Source organism: Scomber scombrus, chromosome 14 (genome assembly GCF_963691925.1).
Source record: "Scomber scombrus chromosome 14, fScoSco1.1, whole genome shotgun sequence".
NCBI classification, from domain to species: domain Eukaryota; kingdom Metazoa; phylum Chordata; class Actinopteri; order Scombriformes; family Scombridae; genus Scomber; species Scomber scombrus.
The window spans coordinates 11,591,160-11,610,895 of NC_084983.1; the positions used below are offsets into that span (position 1 = coordinate 11,591,160).

General features: G+C 39.1%; 1 protein-coding gene across 2 annotated transcripts in view; it reads right to left on the reverse strand.

The window, feature by feature from the left end:
- klhl13 (kelch-like family member 13) overlaps nt 1–19,736 on the reverse strand; it is a 36,088-nt gene that overhangs the window by 14,035 nt on the left and 2,317 nt on the right. Inside the window, exons 1-2 of one of the 2 annotated variants that reach the window (XM_062433439.1) lie at nt 13,859–14,013; nt 356–497 (exon numbers count right to left, since the gene is read on the reverse strand). In XM_062433439.1, coding sequence (XP_062289423.1) covers nt 356–497; nt 13,859–13,956 — 240 coding nt within the window. In that variant the 5' untranslated portion in view covers nt 13,957–14,013. Of the gene's footprint in view, nt 1–355; nt 498–13,858; nt 14,014–19,736 lie in introns of those variants that run through there. The other variant, XM_062433438.1, reaches the window with a different exon arrangement.

The window sequence follows — 19,736 nt, forward strand, 5'->3', positions numbered from 1 at the left end:
TAAAGTAGCTGTGAATGGTTTCGCTAAAAAAATCAATACCGCAGCAGCTCTGTGTGGATGATTTTTAAGAAGGACTGAAACCACTAAGTTCAGTACTGGTAAATGTTCCTGTTTCTAGTCTTAGAGTAAGCGCAGATTAACTTGGAAAGGGCTTCATCTCATTTCAAAACTGATGCTAAGAAATCTGAATCACTGTCTCAGCAGCCTGCAAGCAGTAACATTTAACAGAGAGATACAGTACATAGCGTACATTTCTTACAGGATCTCTAGAGGAGAAGGAAGGAAAAAAATGTGTTTTGAACATACATTCATATATTCGTAAGATGTTGCGAATGTTATGTGAGTGAACGCTCACCTGAAGAACCACTGAGCTGTGTGTGTTGCTTGTGAAAAACCGCGTGTTTCCAGTCTTTGATGCCTGAAGGTGAGCAGAGATGCCCATATCACCATAGCCCAGAGCAACTTTCATGTGAGCGTCGTCGTCCTCCACGAGGGATCTATTAGGAAAAAGGAAAGAAAGTTTTTACTTCAAAAAAGGGCTAACAAAAACACGTGTTACTGTCTAATTTTAGTTTATGGGAAAGTAGGACAGAGAAGTTTTTTTTTAAAGTGACACTACTTAAGGACACGGGTGTTGGTAGTCTAATTGTTACAGAAACATCTGTCTGGAAGGATCTGAAACTGTGGATGAGATGGGAAAATTGTGGCAGGGGAAATGAACAAAGTTGGAGGTTCCGCCCTCCACAAAATACCTTCAGAGGAAACTCATCCTGCTCTCCTCAGTGGTCTTGAAATATGACGAGCTGCTTCCACATTTGATTGTGTGTACCACTATAAAGCTAAATCTACCCTGAGAGTAACATCTAGCAGTTCTCCGAGATATCTGAATTAGGTAAAATATTGGACCAGTAACAAGTCTGACTCTTATCAGTCAAATTATTATTATTAACAATTCAAATGTCTTGGAAGTAAATACTGAAATACCCAAGTCTAACACTAAATTAATCTACAGTAAACACAGTCAAACAGTGCTTTATATTACGTGGGGACAATCTGCATGTGTATCCATATTATACAAATGCTGAAACAGAGGTATAAACAACTTCTTGTTGTGTTGTGAAATCGCACTGTGAGAGTAATGTTTTATTTACAGCCATTATGATCAAACTGAATTCCTTAGTTGTATAAATTGGAAAGCTACTACCAGCAACACACATATGCTCAGTATTCAATCCAATGTCTGCCATGTCTGCCAAAACAACAACAACAGTCGCTACAAACATCCGCCTGTCCATTCAACCGTTTAGTCCAAAGCAACATATGTCAACAACTGGTCAGGGTGGGTAGAAGTCTGGCATGGATACTCATGGTCATGGTCCTCTGAAGATGACCATTACTAATGATTTCAGTGACCCCTGACCTTTCATTTAGTCAAAAACTATTTGCTGTATATTGACATTACATTTGTTGTTGATATTCATTGTACCCAGTGAATGATTCCTGGTATTTTAGTGAGACCTTGGCCATGAGTTTAGTGCCAAAGTTGACTATTTCCACATGTACACAAGATATGTACAACAGATCTCAAAATCTAACACACTCATGCTCCGTAAGTGATGAACCTTTTCCATTTTGTGTCCTCGAACCCCCAAATAGATAAGCAGTGAGGATTTTGATGAACTCATGGCCTTTCTTGTTCCAAACCAGGATCAGCCTTTCATTTTTCATGTCTTACTCCATCAAAAACCTCTGTATCATGGGTTGTAATGAGCAATGCAGCCTCTAGGCGCCATGAGCACGACTTCAGGAAACAAGACATAAAAAAAAGGTGGATCACAGTAAAAGTATTTTTTTTAAATAAGTCAAAAGGTAAAAATGAACATTTTTGTTTAATCTTTGAAAAAATTCCAGCACTTAGAAACTGCAGGTAGCCTCTCTGCAGAGGCTTGCTAATAAACAGACCCTAATCTTTCTCGATCTTTTAACATGTACTGACACTCTGTGTTTTGGCTCAGGCGGGACAGCGATGGGTTTGAAAGCTTTCTCCTTCAGTGAACCATACAGCGATGTGATGCTTCATCTCTTGGAGTTAAATGAGGGCACGAAAGCTGCACAGCATTAAAAAACATCATCAGATTTTTAGAAACGCAGTACTGTGACCATAAAATATGTAAGCACAATACATGTTAAGACATTATTTGTCTTTTTTGGGGAGAAATGCTGATGATGAATGAGGTAAAAAGACTTTTTGGACTTTTTGATTGATTTATAATCCAGGGATTCAACACGATAAGAGAAACATGAGTCTTTAAAAGCCTTACATTAAAGAAAATGTGTTATTTTAATGTCTTTCATAATCTGTAGAGTCCAGCTCTTATCATCCTGCTGCTACAAGTCTACCAAAAATGTGTAAAAATTATACCAAAACTAGGATCTCCACTTGTGATGTAATTTAGTGTAAAATCCTTAACTGATCCACACAGAATGAGCGCTGGAAGATGGTAAGTGTGACTCAGACCCCCAAGGGGGACACTCTTGGGATATGGGGACATTTTGTGCTGACAAAACTGACATTAGCGAGTGAAGCTCATTTGGGTAAATTGTACAGACTGTGGATTAACAGAAAAAAATCAGCTGTCATCTGCTATCAAACAGCAAAACTGTCTCTAAAAGGTTATCGCATAAACAAACAATGTGGACTGCACTGATTAGACTTGGTGCTAAAAAAAAGGCTTCTCTTTTAGGAGCGTAAGAACAGTTGACACCAAAAAGAAATGACTTTCGATTGATAATAATGGGGGTGTATTAAAAAAAAAAAAAAAGATGCACAAACTGAAAGAACCCCCCATAATGCCCTACAAGGATCTGCATTTCACGCACTGAATGGAAACGGGGCTTAAAATATTACAGCTATTCTCCGTGCAATAAATACAGACGACAGAATAGTCAATGAATGTGGCTTCTGAGAGTTTAAAGATGTTCATTTCAGATGAAGATTGGCCTGGTTTTGATATAATATTCTTTTACAAAATGTCTGGCTCAGCAAAGCAGTAAATTTGTGTCTTCAAACGGGCCTATGAGCATGCAGCGCTTGTCAGATGGAGAAGACTAATGGTTTCTGGGTGGACTATTTATATAATGAAGCCATTCGAAGTCCTTGTGCAAATGAAGACTTGATTTTTTTTGGGGTGGGGGGGGGGGGGTTTCTTGGGTGGGGTGTGGGGTGGGGTAGCAAAGTATTTTATTTTTTTACCATATGTAAGTAAGTGTCCCTGATGCTTTGAGGGGATATTACTCAACATTTTGGGATAAAACAAAGCTATTAACAGAGGCTATTAAAGTGTTCGGCAGGCTGCTGTCAGAACAATACAGATCTTTCTCATGTTATGAACTTGTTCATTAATGTGGCAGATTCAGGCCGATATTCAGAACTTATTTCACGTTAACTGAAAACATTCCTGTCTTCGGATGACAGTGACGCAAAAATAGAACAAAAGGACACGACGAGCGCATTTAATATTCTTTTCAGCTGAGGGATTAAGGACATACATATCAACAATAACCAACTCAAAAATGTCTTTAATGTTTAGAAGCTGACAATGTTTTTAAAATTAAAGCTTATTACCTAAATATGAAGCTTTAATTTGCATTTCCATATAAAGGTCTGGTTTTGCTTTACTCTTTATGAACAGAGAATAGAGGTGAAATGCCCACAACCATTTTGTCTCGTGATGTTCCCAACACGCACATTAACATGAAGCTATAAACAGTTGTCCTTTTAATAATTATCTTTAAAGCAACTGTTGCATAGCGACTGATTAACTTTACAGACTGAATGGGAGTGCTGGGGGTTGTTCTCTATGCAGAGATATGAAAGAACATGCTGGAAATACAAAATAACTCAATTTATCTGCAAAGCTGTGAGTCACAGTTATCACGTAAGGTCACTTGGAGGTGCATCATAATCACCTCTAGTTCGAAAAGTCACTGAGGTTCGGTAACAGAGAGCAATTTGACGTGTTTAAGAAAAAAAGTTATATTATCTGAGGAATGGTGTGATGAAAACTTTCCCTTTTTTTCTCCTCAAAAGATATTTCACTTTAGGGCTCTGATACTTCAAGCCCACCTCAAAGCTGACAAAGGCGGACTGTTCAAACGCTTTTTGTCCCCTCACGTCGTCACATCTTTGCACTCGAGCACACCACGAAGACTTCAGCTGGCTACAGTCGACTGCCCTCTTTCTTCAAGACTTTAACGATTAGACCAAAGACATTTGTGGGTACATGATGGATAAACATTAAGAGAAGGTCAGGTTGAATCTAATTGTCATTCCTTTCACATGCTGTACAAGAGGTGGGAAGAACAATGAGGATTCATCAAAGACAAAAGACAAAAAACACAAAAACATGGAAGGATTCTGCTACCACAAGAGGTCAGGACAACTACGATCTAAGCTACACATGCATAAGATCTACTACAAACTGTTTTTTATAATTAATACTTAGGTATACTTTTGTTTTGATGAAAGGATGGCATCTGTAATAAGGAACATCCTACAGGGAAACTGATGGACAACTACGAGGAAGTTGTGAACACCATCTCCGCTTAACGCTGGGAGATGGCTTCGACAGTGGTCACGATCACACTGACACACAGCACAGGCAATGTACTGGTACATTTACCCCATCAGGTGGTAAGTCGGACAGGCAGCGAGCAGAGAGTGGGTTGTCCAAACCACAAAGGAGTGTTGGTGGCTGCCGGAACGAAACAAAGAAGACAAACAAGCTACAGCATCCCACATACTGTAAAAAGTTGTGCGTACTGAGACTGAAGCTGTGGCTGCATCTGTAACCAGTGAGTGATTGAAGATTTTTATGAATTAAGCATTAATGCTGCTATTTATCATCGGAGAATATTTCACTAACCATTAGCCTGCCAAATGCCTGCTGCTGATGCCAATTATGTGTTTATTTGAGCTCTGTTGTATTTGTATCTTTTGTTCTCACATAATGTTTAAAAACAATCACATATTTCGTCATTTGATTTATGATGATATCACAATTCAAATCAACAAACTAAAGCCTGATAATGGGTGATATGTTTTAAAGAATTATGTGTTTCAGTGTTTAAGTTTCAAAACCAGTACAACACTCATCTTTATTAGAAATACACACAAGAGTTTGAAATTAGGGATGCAACAAACAATCATTTTCATTATCGATTAATCTGTCGACTAATAGATTAATCGTTAAAAAAAAAACTAAAAAAAACTGAAAATGGTCAAACATGTTGGTAACTGTTTCCCAGAGCTCAAGGTGATGTCCTAAAGTGCCTTGTTTTGTCACGACCAACCATCCTTAACCCAAAGATATTCAGTTTATTATATATTCACATTTAAGAAGTTGGAATCAGTTAATTTGGACATTTTCTTCTTTAAAAAAATTACTCAAAGCGAAAGGTTTAATGGTTGGCAACTAATCAGTTAATTGTTGCAGCTCTAGTTTAGTCCTTTAAAATGTCAGAAATTTGAAATTAAAGAGTTTTGTCTGTCACATTCACTGTAGCTTCTCAGTGTATGTAAAGCATTTCAACATAAGCTATCAAACAGGAGATCAAACTGACAGTGCTACATTATTTATTCTTTTATCAAAATCAAGATTAACTAAATATAAAACTTTACGTCAAACATGTATTAAGATACATACTGCTTATCTCCAAAGGAGGAATCAGTATGTCCAAAAGCCTAAAATGAGAGGCAATTAAAATGACCACAACAAGCTTCCAGTTTAATCTTTTTTTTTTTTAAGTTATAAATTATAAATGAACATAAAAGCTGTTTATCTTTGAGTTTAATAACATTTTTAAAAAGAGACCAATTCTTGATCTTAGGATTACACACAATATCTTACATTCCCAGTATAATATTTACAATCTGGAAGCATCTTTCATCCCCAATCACATTAGCAGCTGGCTGGCAAACTCACAGCACCAATCAAATCATAGAAGAACCATCGCTCATATGTTTAGTTACGGTATAGAAGACTGTTTTTGTTTTGAGGTTCTTAATTGAACAAATGTAAATATATCTTGGCAAAATATGAACACATATGAAAAAACAAGCTGTTATGAGCTCAGACTGCAACTCGTTTTTACACAATGAGCCATTTTACTCTCAGCCTGGAAAACACAGTTTTAACAACAATGACAAGGACAAATAAGAGGGATGCAATGTTTTGGATGAGCAGCAAAGTTACCTTCATTTTCACTGGTTAAGGTTTTGAGCACAGCTAGGAGGAAGACAGGGGTTGAAGCGGAGGACAAAGTTGGAGGATTGAAAAAAAAATGAGGAGGAACAAGAGTGGCAGTATCCATTCCCCTTATGTCAAGCCTAAAAACATCTTTCCACCAGTGACAGTTCGGGAAGCTAAAGTCAGTTCGGTCCTTCCCCCCCCCCCCTGAGATGACAGTGGAAGGGTCTTAAAAGATTTATGAGTATGGCTTTGCCGTCTTGTCATGCTTAGCCATGCATTGATAGAAATCTCATTAATCTCATCTATTTCAGGTTCTGAATATCTGACAGACAATGTCATGGTTTGTAAAGCAAAACACCTCAGACTACCTCCACTAAACCAAATCTGTCCCATTGACAAAAAAAAGATCAGAAGACTCCTACAGTCTGGCTGCTGTTCTCCAAACCACTCACACGACAAAATGAAAACAAGTTTCTACCCCGTGAAAATAACTTCTTATCGAGCTGTAGAGCTCAAGATAGAAACCCCAAAACAACGTAAGTGACGGTGCAAATGAACCACGTCTTGTAACACTGTCATTGGTACGAAATCACCACCCAGACTCTGCTCATCTGTGCTTCTGTGAAGGTGGAATGAGCATTCAAGAAACCCCTTCGACAAAAACACTTCAACACTTGACCCCCTTTAACCTTTTAGCACTTTGTCGACTGCTGTATTGCTTTCTAGTTGTTGTGTTTCTAATCCACCTCTCTACTTCCAGTTGTTCCTGACTGACTCACAGGATGTAGACTGTGGGTAAAAGCTTTTGGCCGACTATTTCAGTTGGCATTCTCCTCCTGTTCTCAAAATCCCTGTTGCTACGTGAAACAACAACAACAACATCCTCTGAGCTAGTAACCTACATGCTGAAAATAACAAATTATGTTTGTCTTTTTTTTTTTTTTTTTTTTTTAAATCAGTAAAAGTCGTATAACATAGTCGACATGCGTTATTGTCAGGGCTCAAGCAAGAAACCCCCCCCCCCGGCACTATTTTGAAAGACGACTGTGATTGGTTTAAAGTATAACCAAAAAGGCAGAGTATTTTGTCCCCCTATAGCAGAACTGGTAGTAGGTGCAACCGGACCTTTCTCCAGTGTAGGAACAGTAATAGTCTCATATCACCAGTATACATCGCACTGGCATTACGTACTAAAGTCTTATTTATAAATGTACAGTCAGTGTAGTATCGCCTGGATATTTAATATTGCAGAGACTGTCTGTGGATGTCATTACAAAAAGAAGTTAGTCATTCTTAAATATTAGGATTATAAAAACATCTATATGCCGTTATGGTTATCCAGGGGATAACATACTATTATATGTGCATTTTTTTCAAGCTTTTCTACCTTTCCTGCAACAACAACATATTTCCTCCTTCAACCTTACTGAAAAATCCACAACTAAAAGACAAAAAAAAGAAGTGGGTGCAGCCCTTGTTTCCCTTTCACCACACACAGTAAGAAGCAGCGGGGCAGAGAAAAGGCAGTACTTTTGCAGTCTTAAAATTCCTCTCTCATACGTCTCTGTTCCATCAAACGGACTTTAATGCATATAAAATGTGACAACGTAGCCGGTGGATGGATCACAATATGAAAATGTGAAAGTGTTCATCATTGTAATGAATACAGCCATTTTTTTAATCCATCAAAGTGCACAAATGAGCCACAATATATTCAGTGGAGATATTCTTTTTCATCCATTCGTAGAGTTCCAGTAAAAAGGAGACTATCACTTAGACTATATCAAACATCTGCGCCATAGTGTGTCTCACAAATGTTGTTTGCTTTGCCCATTCTGATGAAAAGTGGCACTTCCCTAAATAATGTTCTGCCTCCAATGACTGAAAGAATAGCTGCACTTCTCCATTCACAGACTCAACAGTTACTCTTTTGTAATGCTGGAAATCGCACACGAACTGGAGGGTTAGGGTTAGGGTTAGAGGGGTCTAAAAAAATACATTTTAGATTGCAACAAATATTATATTAATTGAGAAAATACTGATTGATAATATATATATTATATATGCACAAAATTATATATGCAAATGCTCGATTCCACAGTCCTTTCACATTTTCCTAACATGTATCGGTAAAGGAAACTATTAAACATGAGCCCCCTCAGCTACTTCCCAACTATTTGCAGCTCACTCTGTCGAGGACACACTATTCATAATCTCCAGATAATCACTTCAAATCACTGCTAATAATCTTCAAAGATAATTGGTTGAATATCTATTTCTGTGGCTGCGGTACGCTACAATCAGACTTGTAATTTCACTTCGTAATCAAAGAGCACTTCAAGGTCAAGGCTTTTACATCAAAAAGGGGCTGCAGGATTTATGAGTGCCTAAAATTAACACGGTTTCAACCTGCGCCGCAAGCAGTTCGGCCAAAAAAAGCTTTGTAACGTGTTTGCGTGTGGGTGGAGCAGACAGATCTGTCAACATGTACAGAACACTAAATCAACCTGAAGGATGCTGTGAGAAAGAACACACCACCCAGCTGTGAGCAGTATGTGAGCACCAAAAAGGACAAAAACACAGCCAGAATAATACTTTAATAATATGATTTTTAAAAATAAATAGCAACAAAATAGGCTGAACTGATCTGTCACTGCAGATCTGGGAAATTATTCAGCATTTGTAGGCTGAATCCAAATTCTGGGCAAAAAGGCAAGGAGATGTGTCAAAGCCGGAGGGAGTTAGAGATGTCAGCATCTAAACGGGGATGAATGACTAATTGCGGATCCTTTCACAATCACGTAAAGTCAGCAATATTGAACTTTATTCATATTTTTTAATTCCTCAGACTTCCTTTCATTATATGTGGCAGCTACAACCCCTGAATTCACGACGTGCAGCTACAGCATGTGAGCAGAACAAAGGTGGTGGAGAGGGAGCTCTGATGGGAACGAGTGACAGAAAATCTCTTTGAAAAAGCAAAGCGACAAAAAAGCAGTGCTCCTGATCTGATAGGATCGGGATTAAGAATTTTTCTACTAGATAGGAGTTTTGGGAACTTCTGCTGTAGACGTGGATATACATTTATTTTCTCACCAACCTAATCTTTAAATCTGCAATAACACCTTTTTTTCTCCATTTGTTCACTCAAGGCTTGATAGTAACAGTCGTCCACATTTGTCTGCGTTTATCTTCACTTTTTTTTAGTCTGAAGTGTCTTTTCTTGCCCTACACTGTGTTCAGACACCTGATATGATCCATCTGATGGGGGGGGTTCAGTCATGCAATGCATCGTTTTTTCTTTCTTTGTTGAGGGGGAGGGAGGGGCACTTGTAAAATATGTGGTGAAACTCAAACCAACTGTATCACAGTTCATCTCTGAGTGGGCATGTTTGACTGTTTCTGCCAGACTACCTGTGCCACCCCCCCCCTCCCTCCTCTTGGCCTTTCAATGATAATAAATGATCCCTGGGTGGCTGCTGTATTTTGTTGAAAATGTCCACAAGCAAGAACGTAATGTACATTTCAAAGGGCAGCTAAATTAAAAGCTCCACCATATTTGTCTTCACTTTTTATTCTTTTTTTTATCAAAGCGCATGACTGTTGCATTGTGTGTGTGTGTGTGTGTGTGTGTGTGTGTGTGTGTGTGTGTGTGTGTGTGTGTGTGTGTGTGTGTGTGTGTGTGTGTGTGTGTGTGTGTGTGTGTGTGTGTGTGTGTGTGTGTGTGTGTGTGTGTGTGTGTGACGCATATGACTATCAAAACCATGACACAACAATAGTGCCCTCATTTTAAAAACAGTGTCAGATGTTGTGTTCAGGAACGGGGCATTCAATATCTCGTGGGTGGCAGGCAAACAATCAGGGAAGTTAATCTAAAAGGTTTTGATGAAAAAGATGGCATATCGTTTCATATCGCTGTGAATGCAGCTGGAATTCACTGGTAATCTCCTTTAAGTCTGTTGCAGCTGATTCCATTAAAAACACAAACAATACATCAATATGTTCTGACACTAGCCCCGCAACACATATCTTGTGTATTCAGTATGTTGCTATTATCTACATAATGTGTGAATTTACTGTAGTTGTGGTTCAGAGTGCAACAACTAGCTCATCATTGTAATTTTAACATCTCTGCCAGCATATCATCCCTGACTGTGTCCAATTAACACATAAAGCACAAGGTGATACATCTGATGTCACTCTTGAGACTAACTCCACTGTTTTTATTTATTTATAACCATGCAAAAAGTGTATTTTTTAAATCAGTGGACATTGAAAATGAAAGTAAATGAACATCTTCCAGTGTAAATAGCAGCTCTAATCGAGTTTGATATCAGCTGTCAAATCAACTGTGTCTGATTTGATTATTTTAGAAGAGAGGAAAGAGTTTAACTGATAGAGCAAATACATCTACAATAGGTTGATAATTATCTGATAATGTGAACTAATGGTCTGTTTGCCTCAGAGACTGTAGCAGCAGTAGCACATGGGATTCAGCCGCAGCCGAAGGATTTGACAGCCACATGAGAAATGTGAAGTGTTTACATTTGCAAAAAAAAATCTGTACTTTCAAAGCTTTCATTTTACCTGCTCTGTACGATCTGTATGGAATTGATTTTGGTCACAGTGGCTTTTAACTACAGTCTCAACACTCAAAATATTTCTGAACACTGGGTGGCTTTGAGTAAAGCTATTATACAAGCAGGCAAACTGTTTATGTAAGGCTGCGTTTCTTTCAAAGAAAACAATCAGTAGCAGATAGCTTACTTTTAGAGGCTCAACCAACACATGAAGGTCAAAAGATGAGATTTCTTCTCTGAAGGATTATTTCTCTCATTTTTTCCCCTCAATGTTGACAACAAGTGACAAGGAATGTGGAGAGAGAGAGGAAAAAGGGGGATGACATGTGCTAAAGGTCCCTAACTGGAATCAAACAGGCGTTGCAGCAGTTGAGGCTGCTGGCTCACCATGACGCCTCTGAGAGATGATTACCAAAGACAGCAGTCACACATGCTAAGTGCTCAGTGCTTGAACCACTGTAAAATGAGGGGTGAAAGTCATTCATTTCAAGGACTTTTAGTGGACTGAAAGATAAAAACCCAGTGACTTCTGTCTAAACTGAAGATGATTTCACGCGACATACTTGCAGTGAACGTAAACCATTCCTTGCTAGCATGAAATCTGCACCGCCAGCAGTTCACCAGGCTATATATAGATTAGGGCTGTTTTAAAAACAGGCACGCGTACATGTACAAACACATCTTAATTCTTTATACGTCATGATACTCCAACACGTCCTCTGTCACTCTGCTGCTCTGGACTCATAAACAAAGATGAACCTATCAGCATGCAAAGTTAAAAATGTTTCTAAAGCCGAAGGGACATAGGCTCCACTCAAACGACCTATAAACAGTGACTTTTCCCTGACCACAGAGCAACCTATAATTGGGGGCCCAATATCAGCCTCCCTGAAAACACAGCTTACAATATACACGTTTCAAAATAGCAAGTGGTCTGGTGGGGCAGAGCCACACCAGGCGGATTAAGGTGGGGCCTTGAGGCTTGAATATGCTTCACTCGTCAGTGTGTGTGCCGTCTCCTAAAAAGACATGCGAGTGCCTCAGCCACTTAAGCACACTTGATGCACTCTCGTCCTTGAGCTTTCAATGGGGGAGTTGTCACAGTCCTCCAGGAGACATGTTGACATGCTGGTGTGATCCTCCTCCTGCCTTTGAGCAATGTTAAATGTTGAAAATGAAGTAAATACCCTGAAAACACAATGAATGTCTCTGTCTTTCCAGGACCCACTGGTAACACAGTGAAGTCACTCTTTATACATTAATACACAAATGTTTTCTTTCAAGAAAGATTGGGGAGGGTAGTTTTTAAAACAAACTGCCAGTAAGACAAATTATACTTAATAATTTAACTACCTCTACTAGAGCATTATCTGTACGAGATTAAAAACCTCTTCTACCTTCTACCACACGGCTGGTGTATGGCTATTAGTATACAAGCACATAATCAAATTATACTATATAAATCTTTGCTGCCTTGTTACAGAAATAAACCAGCAACTCTGAATAAGTGATAAAAACACAACAGAACTACAACAAAGCAATAATAATATTTCTCAATTGTGTCAACAATTTTATTGCATTGGTGGTTCCACTTTTTCATTAGCTTGTCTTGCGCTGCTTTATCACACAAGATCTCGTCTCACTTAGCAACTTATTCCACTACATATTGTACTAAATATACATATTTCTGTCAAACCTAAAATAGAAATCGACAAAACAGATCATATGCCAGTGTAAGAAATGAAACTAAAACAACTGAATAGGTGGGCAGTTTAATCTACAGGATGAATTTGGGTGGGGAAGTAAAAGACCAGTGTTTACACCTCCATCACTAAAACCAGTGAGTTGCCCTTGAGCAAGGTCCTTAACCCCAACCTACACCAGTGGAGCCGCTCAGTGACCAGCATGAGACTATTGCTGTACGGGGCTGCTTTCAGGTGTGATTGTGTGTGTGTGTGTTTGAAGCAGACTGTTCCAGCTACACTACCATGGTCAAATAAAGACTGAAAACATAATTATAAAGTCAATAGAGTCAATACTGAAGCACTAATGTCATTTTGTAAAGAGCTTAGGAAGTGACACTATTAGTCAACACTTCCGTGAGGTGGCGGCTATAAAAAAAATGTACATATATATCTTTCTCATTTAGAATTAGCTGTGTTGCAGATGTCACCTGTCTCATTGATGACATTTAAAAGGAAAAGATGGAAAAACAGAGGTGAGAAGCACAGATTTCTCTTCCTGCGATGCATTAATGTTTAAAATAAATGTTTCTTTAAACTAGCAAATTTAAGCTCTTAAGCTCATAAGTAAAGCTGCATAATAACTGGAGACTGCATAAATCCAATTTTGTAAAAATCCTTCCAAGTATAAGCCTTGTTAGCCCATGAAATTAACAGCTAGCCTAGCTTGCTTTAAAAAAAAAATGTTGATTTCTTTTTTCCCCCTAAATTTTGGTTGTGGCTCTCTGTAGGCCAAAACCATTTCACTGTTCAAAAGTCAAACAAGACACTTGTCCATTGCAGGAGAGCCCAGAAAAAAGGGGCACAGAGGAGAGGATGGCGAGAGGCTGTGTGAAGCACTTCCATGCTACCCTTCCCCCCTCCTGAACAGTAGCAGATGACAATAGCTTCTAAACCAGGGCACGCCAGACATCCTGACAAAGGCAGGCTCCTCCCAAGCTGCTGAGTCCCTGTTCCCAAATAAACATAGCCACAGGCAGAGGGCAAGAGTCGGGGATGTGGTGCTCGCCATGTCCAGACAAGCGGCAAAATGAGTCCTCCTACCCAAGAGCAAAGCATTCTGCCAGCGAACCATAAAACGCATGCTGGACAAGGCAAATCTCTTGACACGCTAAAACACTCAATCGCAGTCTGACTAATTAGTGCTGCAACAAAAAAAATTATAATAATGCTGTCAAATACTAACAAGGATTTACAAATCTCCAAAACTGAAAAGCAAACAAATCCATTTTCCATATATGTTACCAAAGCAGAATTGTGTGACTGCTATTTTGCTCTTACTCACATGTAGGCAGGCGAAAGCGGTGAGGACCTGGATGTCTTAAGAACTGGCACTGGGAATTTCCAGCTGACAGGAGAACCGCTTTTCCATTTTAACGGCATGTTGTTGTCACCAGAATGGTGCCAGAGCAATACCAACAGCAAAGACCATTTCCATGAAAAGGTTTCCAATGCAGTCTTCCATCCCACTCTGCCCACACCATTTAAGGGGGGAGGGAGAGTAGCAGCAGCGGCAGCAACAGCAGCAACAGAAATACACTGGTACAGGCAGTGCGGGCTACAGTCAGGGTTGTGACTTTAGCGGCAGCACTGAGAAGCCAATAGATTGCATCCACCACGACTACTTGCCCTGCTGCATTCACGGCTGTCTCGTGGTAGGAGGGGGAAGAAGCCCTGCCTTCCCATCACCCTGTCAGGGTTCGCAAATAGCCCAGTAGCTAAGCAACAGTGCCACCTTGTTAAAGGATTTGTGATTACAGTTCTGGGCTTGCCATGGAAAGAAGTGGAGGGGAGATAAAAGGGGAAGGAGAAAGAGAACAAACTGTTATGAAATGAATACAATTTAATTTCTTTGGACCAAATAAACTTGCTATCCTCTGGGGTCCGACGTGTGATTTTGAGGAAGCCAGAAATTTAATTTCAGTCAGTGGTGATGCTGAACTTAGATCAATCAGAAAAAACTGCAAGTGTTTTACTATCCAGAGATGCCAAATTATGAAGTGTGGGTTTTAGTCTCATCAATATGCCTCGAAAACAAATAACAGCACACTAGACTGTTGTAAAAGTTGCTGTTGACAAATCCAAAAGACTTAAAATATGTATTTTCTTACCACCATATGTCTTGTCACTGAGGCAATCCAAGTTTTAGGACTTGTTACAAACGCAAATTAACTGGAAATTCAGAAAACACACTCACAAATTCCTCTACACAACATGTAGGCCACTATAACTGTCACTTTTTCCACAAAACTCAAACATTCATTCAAACATGGGAAAAATGTAAATATTTGAACTGTAGTACCCTGTTCAAAATTAAAATTTCCAGTCTATAAACACATCAGACTGTCTGAAGTAGTTTGTGATCCAGCAGTGGGCTGATGCCTTTCAGGAGACGCAAGCTGAGGCTACATGAAGGAGACTAGTCTCTCTGCAGACTGTAAAGTGCTGCTTTGGTGTAGAGATACAGTGAATACAACTGTCAAAGCTGGCTCGTAAATACCTGTTTGTACCAGGAAACTCTGTACACTCTGAACAGGTGTTCTCCTCAGCAGGAAATATTGTAAACAAAAAGAGAGAGCTGCATTTGATCCTGATCAAGTTGACACATTTGTGTTTCTGGTTAAAGTAACAAAATGTGTTGTTATTAATTGTTAAATTTAAAATTCATGCATTATACATTAGATGGTACTTAACGGGGGACATTCAAATTCATTCAGACCAATTGCATGTTATTTCAAATTAGCCAAACTTGATTTTGTGTGTCAGCTGTACAGGCCACACATTATCTTTGGACACTTTGTACATTGTCCAAACAAAACAGACAGGTGGATGAATGAACATCATTCTGGAGCGTTCAGGGCTGGAGCCCACCCTAATGCTGTCAATGTAAGGCAATAAAAAGGTGGACCAACACAGTTCAGGAAACAGCTTACATACTTAATAACTATTGCAGACTGCAGGAAAGTGCCAAAACCACTTTCACAAACTTAAAAAACATGTTTATAGAACTAAAATTAGCAGTTTTTTAATCTCAGTGACCTCGGCAACATTCACCAGGTAAACAAGTCAAAGCTTTGCTGTGATGCTGTCAGTAACCTTGACACAGTAAAGGCTGATGCACATTTGATGGTACAACACACTGACAACATTACGCAGGTTTGCCTCAGCCGAGTCATTCATGACTTCTCTAAACTGTCACAGAGACAGCCAGGGTGAGAAATTTATTTTTTTTAATGTGAACATCTACCAGCCACTGATAACTGCTCAAATTCACCATACATTTCATAGTAAATCATTATTCTGGGTCTGGAATCGACCAGCCAGCCACTTTTATACTTTACCAGCATTTGGCTGCGGCTAATTTCCCATCCTCCAGACAGCTGGGATTAATAGACGTCAAGTTAGACCAGATACTTTTATTTATTTAATTTTTTTATAGAGTAGTGTCACTGATTAGACACCAACCCACTGAAACAACCATCAACACATGCTCACATCTAGATTTGAACAAAGTTTTACTAAGCATGTAATTATCTCAATCTTTGGAAGGTAACTTACAATTCCTGCAGCTGCTTCACAGTCGAAGCCTTCCAGCCATTCAGAGGTATAATCAATTCTCAATTTAAAAACCCTTTCTCAAAACGCTTGTCTGGTGGATAATATCATATTTTGTTTTACACAATAGAAAGAAAATCAATGCTGATGTTACCTAACTACCTACAATCTCTGTAGTACATTCATGTAAAGGAAAATATCAATAAGATATTTTTGAAAAGCAGCGTGAGATTCTGCAGAAATTGTCTGTGTAAAAAAAATGAAAGATGGTTTTAGCAGATGAGAGGGTGCAACATTACCTAATGTGGGAGCTGGAAAGGAGGGAGAAAAAAATCATGTCTTGCTGAAAACAGCAGTTGTCTTTCCCCACATTTATCTTATCAGTTAGACTTGTTGGAATAATGTGTAAGAGATAAAGAAATAGCAACTTCTGATCTGAGTCATGATTTTACTAAAAATAGAAGGTCTTGTATGTTAAAATTAAAGCTTTAAAGCACATATTAGCCCCAAACAGTAACTAGTGTACAAGAGTATTTCTGTCAGAGTTCACATCGTACTTCCAGCACGAGTAACAGAGTGCACATTAAAAGCAGATCGTCTACTCTTAACAATATGAATGCATGTGCAGATTCTGTCCTGTGTCCTAGTTATTAATTCACAAAAACACGCCATTATGAGTGAAAAGAGAAGCACTGTCACGCACTGATACACAAGTACATATGCCAAACAAAATACCAAAAAAAAACAGAACTGAGAAAGAACAGAGGCCCACAGGAGTTCAAAGTAAAGTCCTCCTTTCCAAGTTATTTCATCTACTAATCAGGCCAGGAAAATAATTGGTTCACCCCAAACTCTGCTATCTGAACCGTGCACCCACTCAGTGATCAAGAAAGCCACACTGATGAGGCGGGATCCCTCTCACCCCTTCCACCAATTCTTCCAGTGTCATCAGGTCAACGCTACAAAGTCCCACTGGCCTAGAAAAACATCTACAAAAAATCTTTTATTCCCTCTGCGACCATCACCCTGAACAAACTAAAACTGGCAGTGTACTCTCTCCTGTTTGATATTGTTCTTGTCAGCTGTAGTTTTAACTGCAAGTGTGCTTTTAAATGTGTATTGTCGAGGCTTGTCAAAGGAAAATCTCTGTTTCTTTGTGACAGACAATAAAGTTATAATATTATAATTATTATTATCCACAAATTTAAACCACCATCATTGTTTGTTGCAATTGCAAGTGGATCTAGATGGTACTGTCCAGCTATAACAACAATGCATACATGCCTAAATACTTTAAAAACTAAACTACACTGTATGTAATGTATCTGTGTAGTGTTTGTGGCCTTCACAAGAGTTGTGAATGGACTGATTTTACACTTAAGTCACTGTGGGAACCATGCGTGACTTGTTAAGTCTGGTCTGTGGGGAATATGAGGTTGTTTGATGACTTTCAAATTTGCAGAGTTGGTTAACAAAGCCTCTGGGGAAACCTGATTCCTTCAAATCTTGGCCACGACCCTTTCCCTGTATTCGACCGCCGGCACAGCAGCTCCATCCACATAACAACCTTGTCTTCACACCCTCTGGGTTCAGTCATTCTCGCTCCCAGCTTATTCTGTAAATGGTGGAGTGACCTTGCCTCCACAGCAAGGGCGGCAGTCATTCCCTCTCTTCTGTCAAAGCCTGAAAGCTCAGCGATACACCTGTTATCCTCAGTTGTACACTGCTTCACTCTCTTCACAAAATCGCAGCCCCCCTCCCATTTGGATTATAAAAAATAAAAAAAGGAAGCTATTTCACCCTGGCTTCTACACTTTCATCACTCTATATAGTGAAGAGTGACAGGAATATTTGTGACTTGTGAAAGCAACTGTAACCTAAACCTTTGGTCATATGATCATTTTTGATGATTCATGAGTATAAATATGTCTATTTGTAATAATGTCAGTAGTAGCTCTGTAATAATCACATTCCAAACCTTTCCAGTGTAAATATGTCTTTTACAGAGAATACAGGAGACACTAACCAGTACTCAGTAGGGACAGAACTGATATTTTCTTTCACTCCTTTAAAATAGTCAGCAGGTTATTCTGAGAATGATCTGTTATTGACAGCCTACACTCTGCCTGCACCTGAATTAATTACAGTACATACTAACAATTATGTTCATCCAAATCTGCCCATTCATTTGGTGTTGTGTCTCATCCGCCTCCACATGCAATTCTGGTCATGATTACAGGAGAATTTTTCTGCTCAAGGATTGGCCCAACACAGGCATGAACTAATAGGCAAACTCCTTTCTCCAGTATTTCGGTGTACAAGTCTAATTCCAACATCTGTCTGTATGGTATGCGACCAACTGGTACTGCCTACAGTGAGAAATAAAACTGATTAATTGAGTAAAGTCTGTAAATATGTAGCTAATGTGAGCTTTCATCTTCACTCGTTACATTTTCCAGCAGGCTCGGCTTCAACAAGCTGGCATCCGTGTCTGGAACTACACAGCTGAATGAAATGTATAATGGCTATCTCAAATACCCCTTTGGTAGTCATCGTTCATGCAGATCTGGACCACAGCTGTACTGCACGAAATACTGCTAAACCAGGTTTTTGATTTTCAGGTTCAAAAAGCCAAGTCACTGGAGTCTACACTAGTGTTCGTTTACACTATTCCACATAAGATGCTCCTAACATGAGATACTCACACATGCTAATTAGATGGCAAAAGATTATATATTTAAAACAAAGCTTAAATATGCTCATTTATCTTTCTCTCATCTCATCTGCAGCACCTTCAAGGTCAACAAAAACTTTGCCACATTTGTCACCCCATCTATCTATAGTTGGTAGACAGAAGTAAAGAGACAAATGCTCACAAACTTTTAATTGCATCCCTTTAATGCCTTGGTTGGGTCAAAAGGTGTTGTGCTGTCTCAACACAAGCAGCTACACAAGAATTTGACATAAATACCACAGTTTATAACCACCAGAATTACTATTTAAGTCAGAAACTGTCTAATCAAAGAATAAGTAAATAAATGCACAAACCTGAGCAAGCATTTGATGGCAGCTCTTGGTGCTTAACATCTTTCAATAATGTGTTATGAGCTCATTTTCATCAATACTAACACAGCATTAGGGTTTGACACCCCAGCCTGGTCCCTCCACTTGAGCACAAATGGCGCAGCACTGTTCAACAAACAAGCGACTTGGCTTGCGAGACAGCTAGCCAGTACAACATGCTAAGTACTGTCTTAACCAGACAGACAAAAGAAAGTAGTTGCTGAAATATGATTGATGATGAAATGGACAAAACTGGCTGCTCCAGAGCAATGAAAAAGATTATATAAAATGTCTTTAAGTACTAAACACTCAAGCAAAAATACAGGAACAGCAAATACAACATTGCCCTTAAGGTGCACAGTGCAAGAATGGAATGAATTTGAGAGAGTGGATATCGTGCTCAGACACAGAAAAGCAACAAACAACAAATGACCGTTGAGGAATTGTAGCCATCACGTGATTATGTGTTTATGCTATTCACTGCCTTTGTGTTATTTACTCATACTTGGAACTTGAAAACAAAGTCAATTATCCACAGTTTTTGT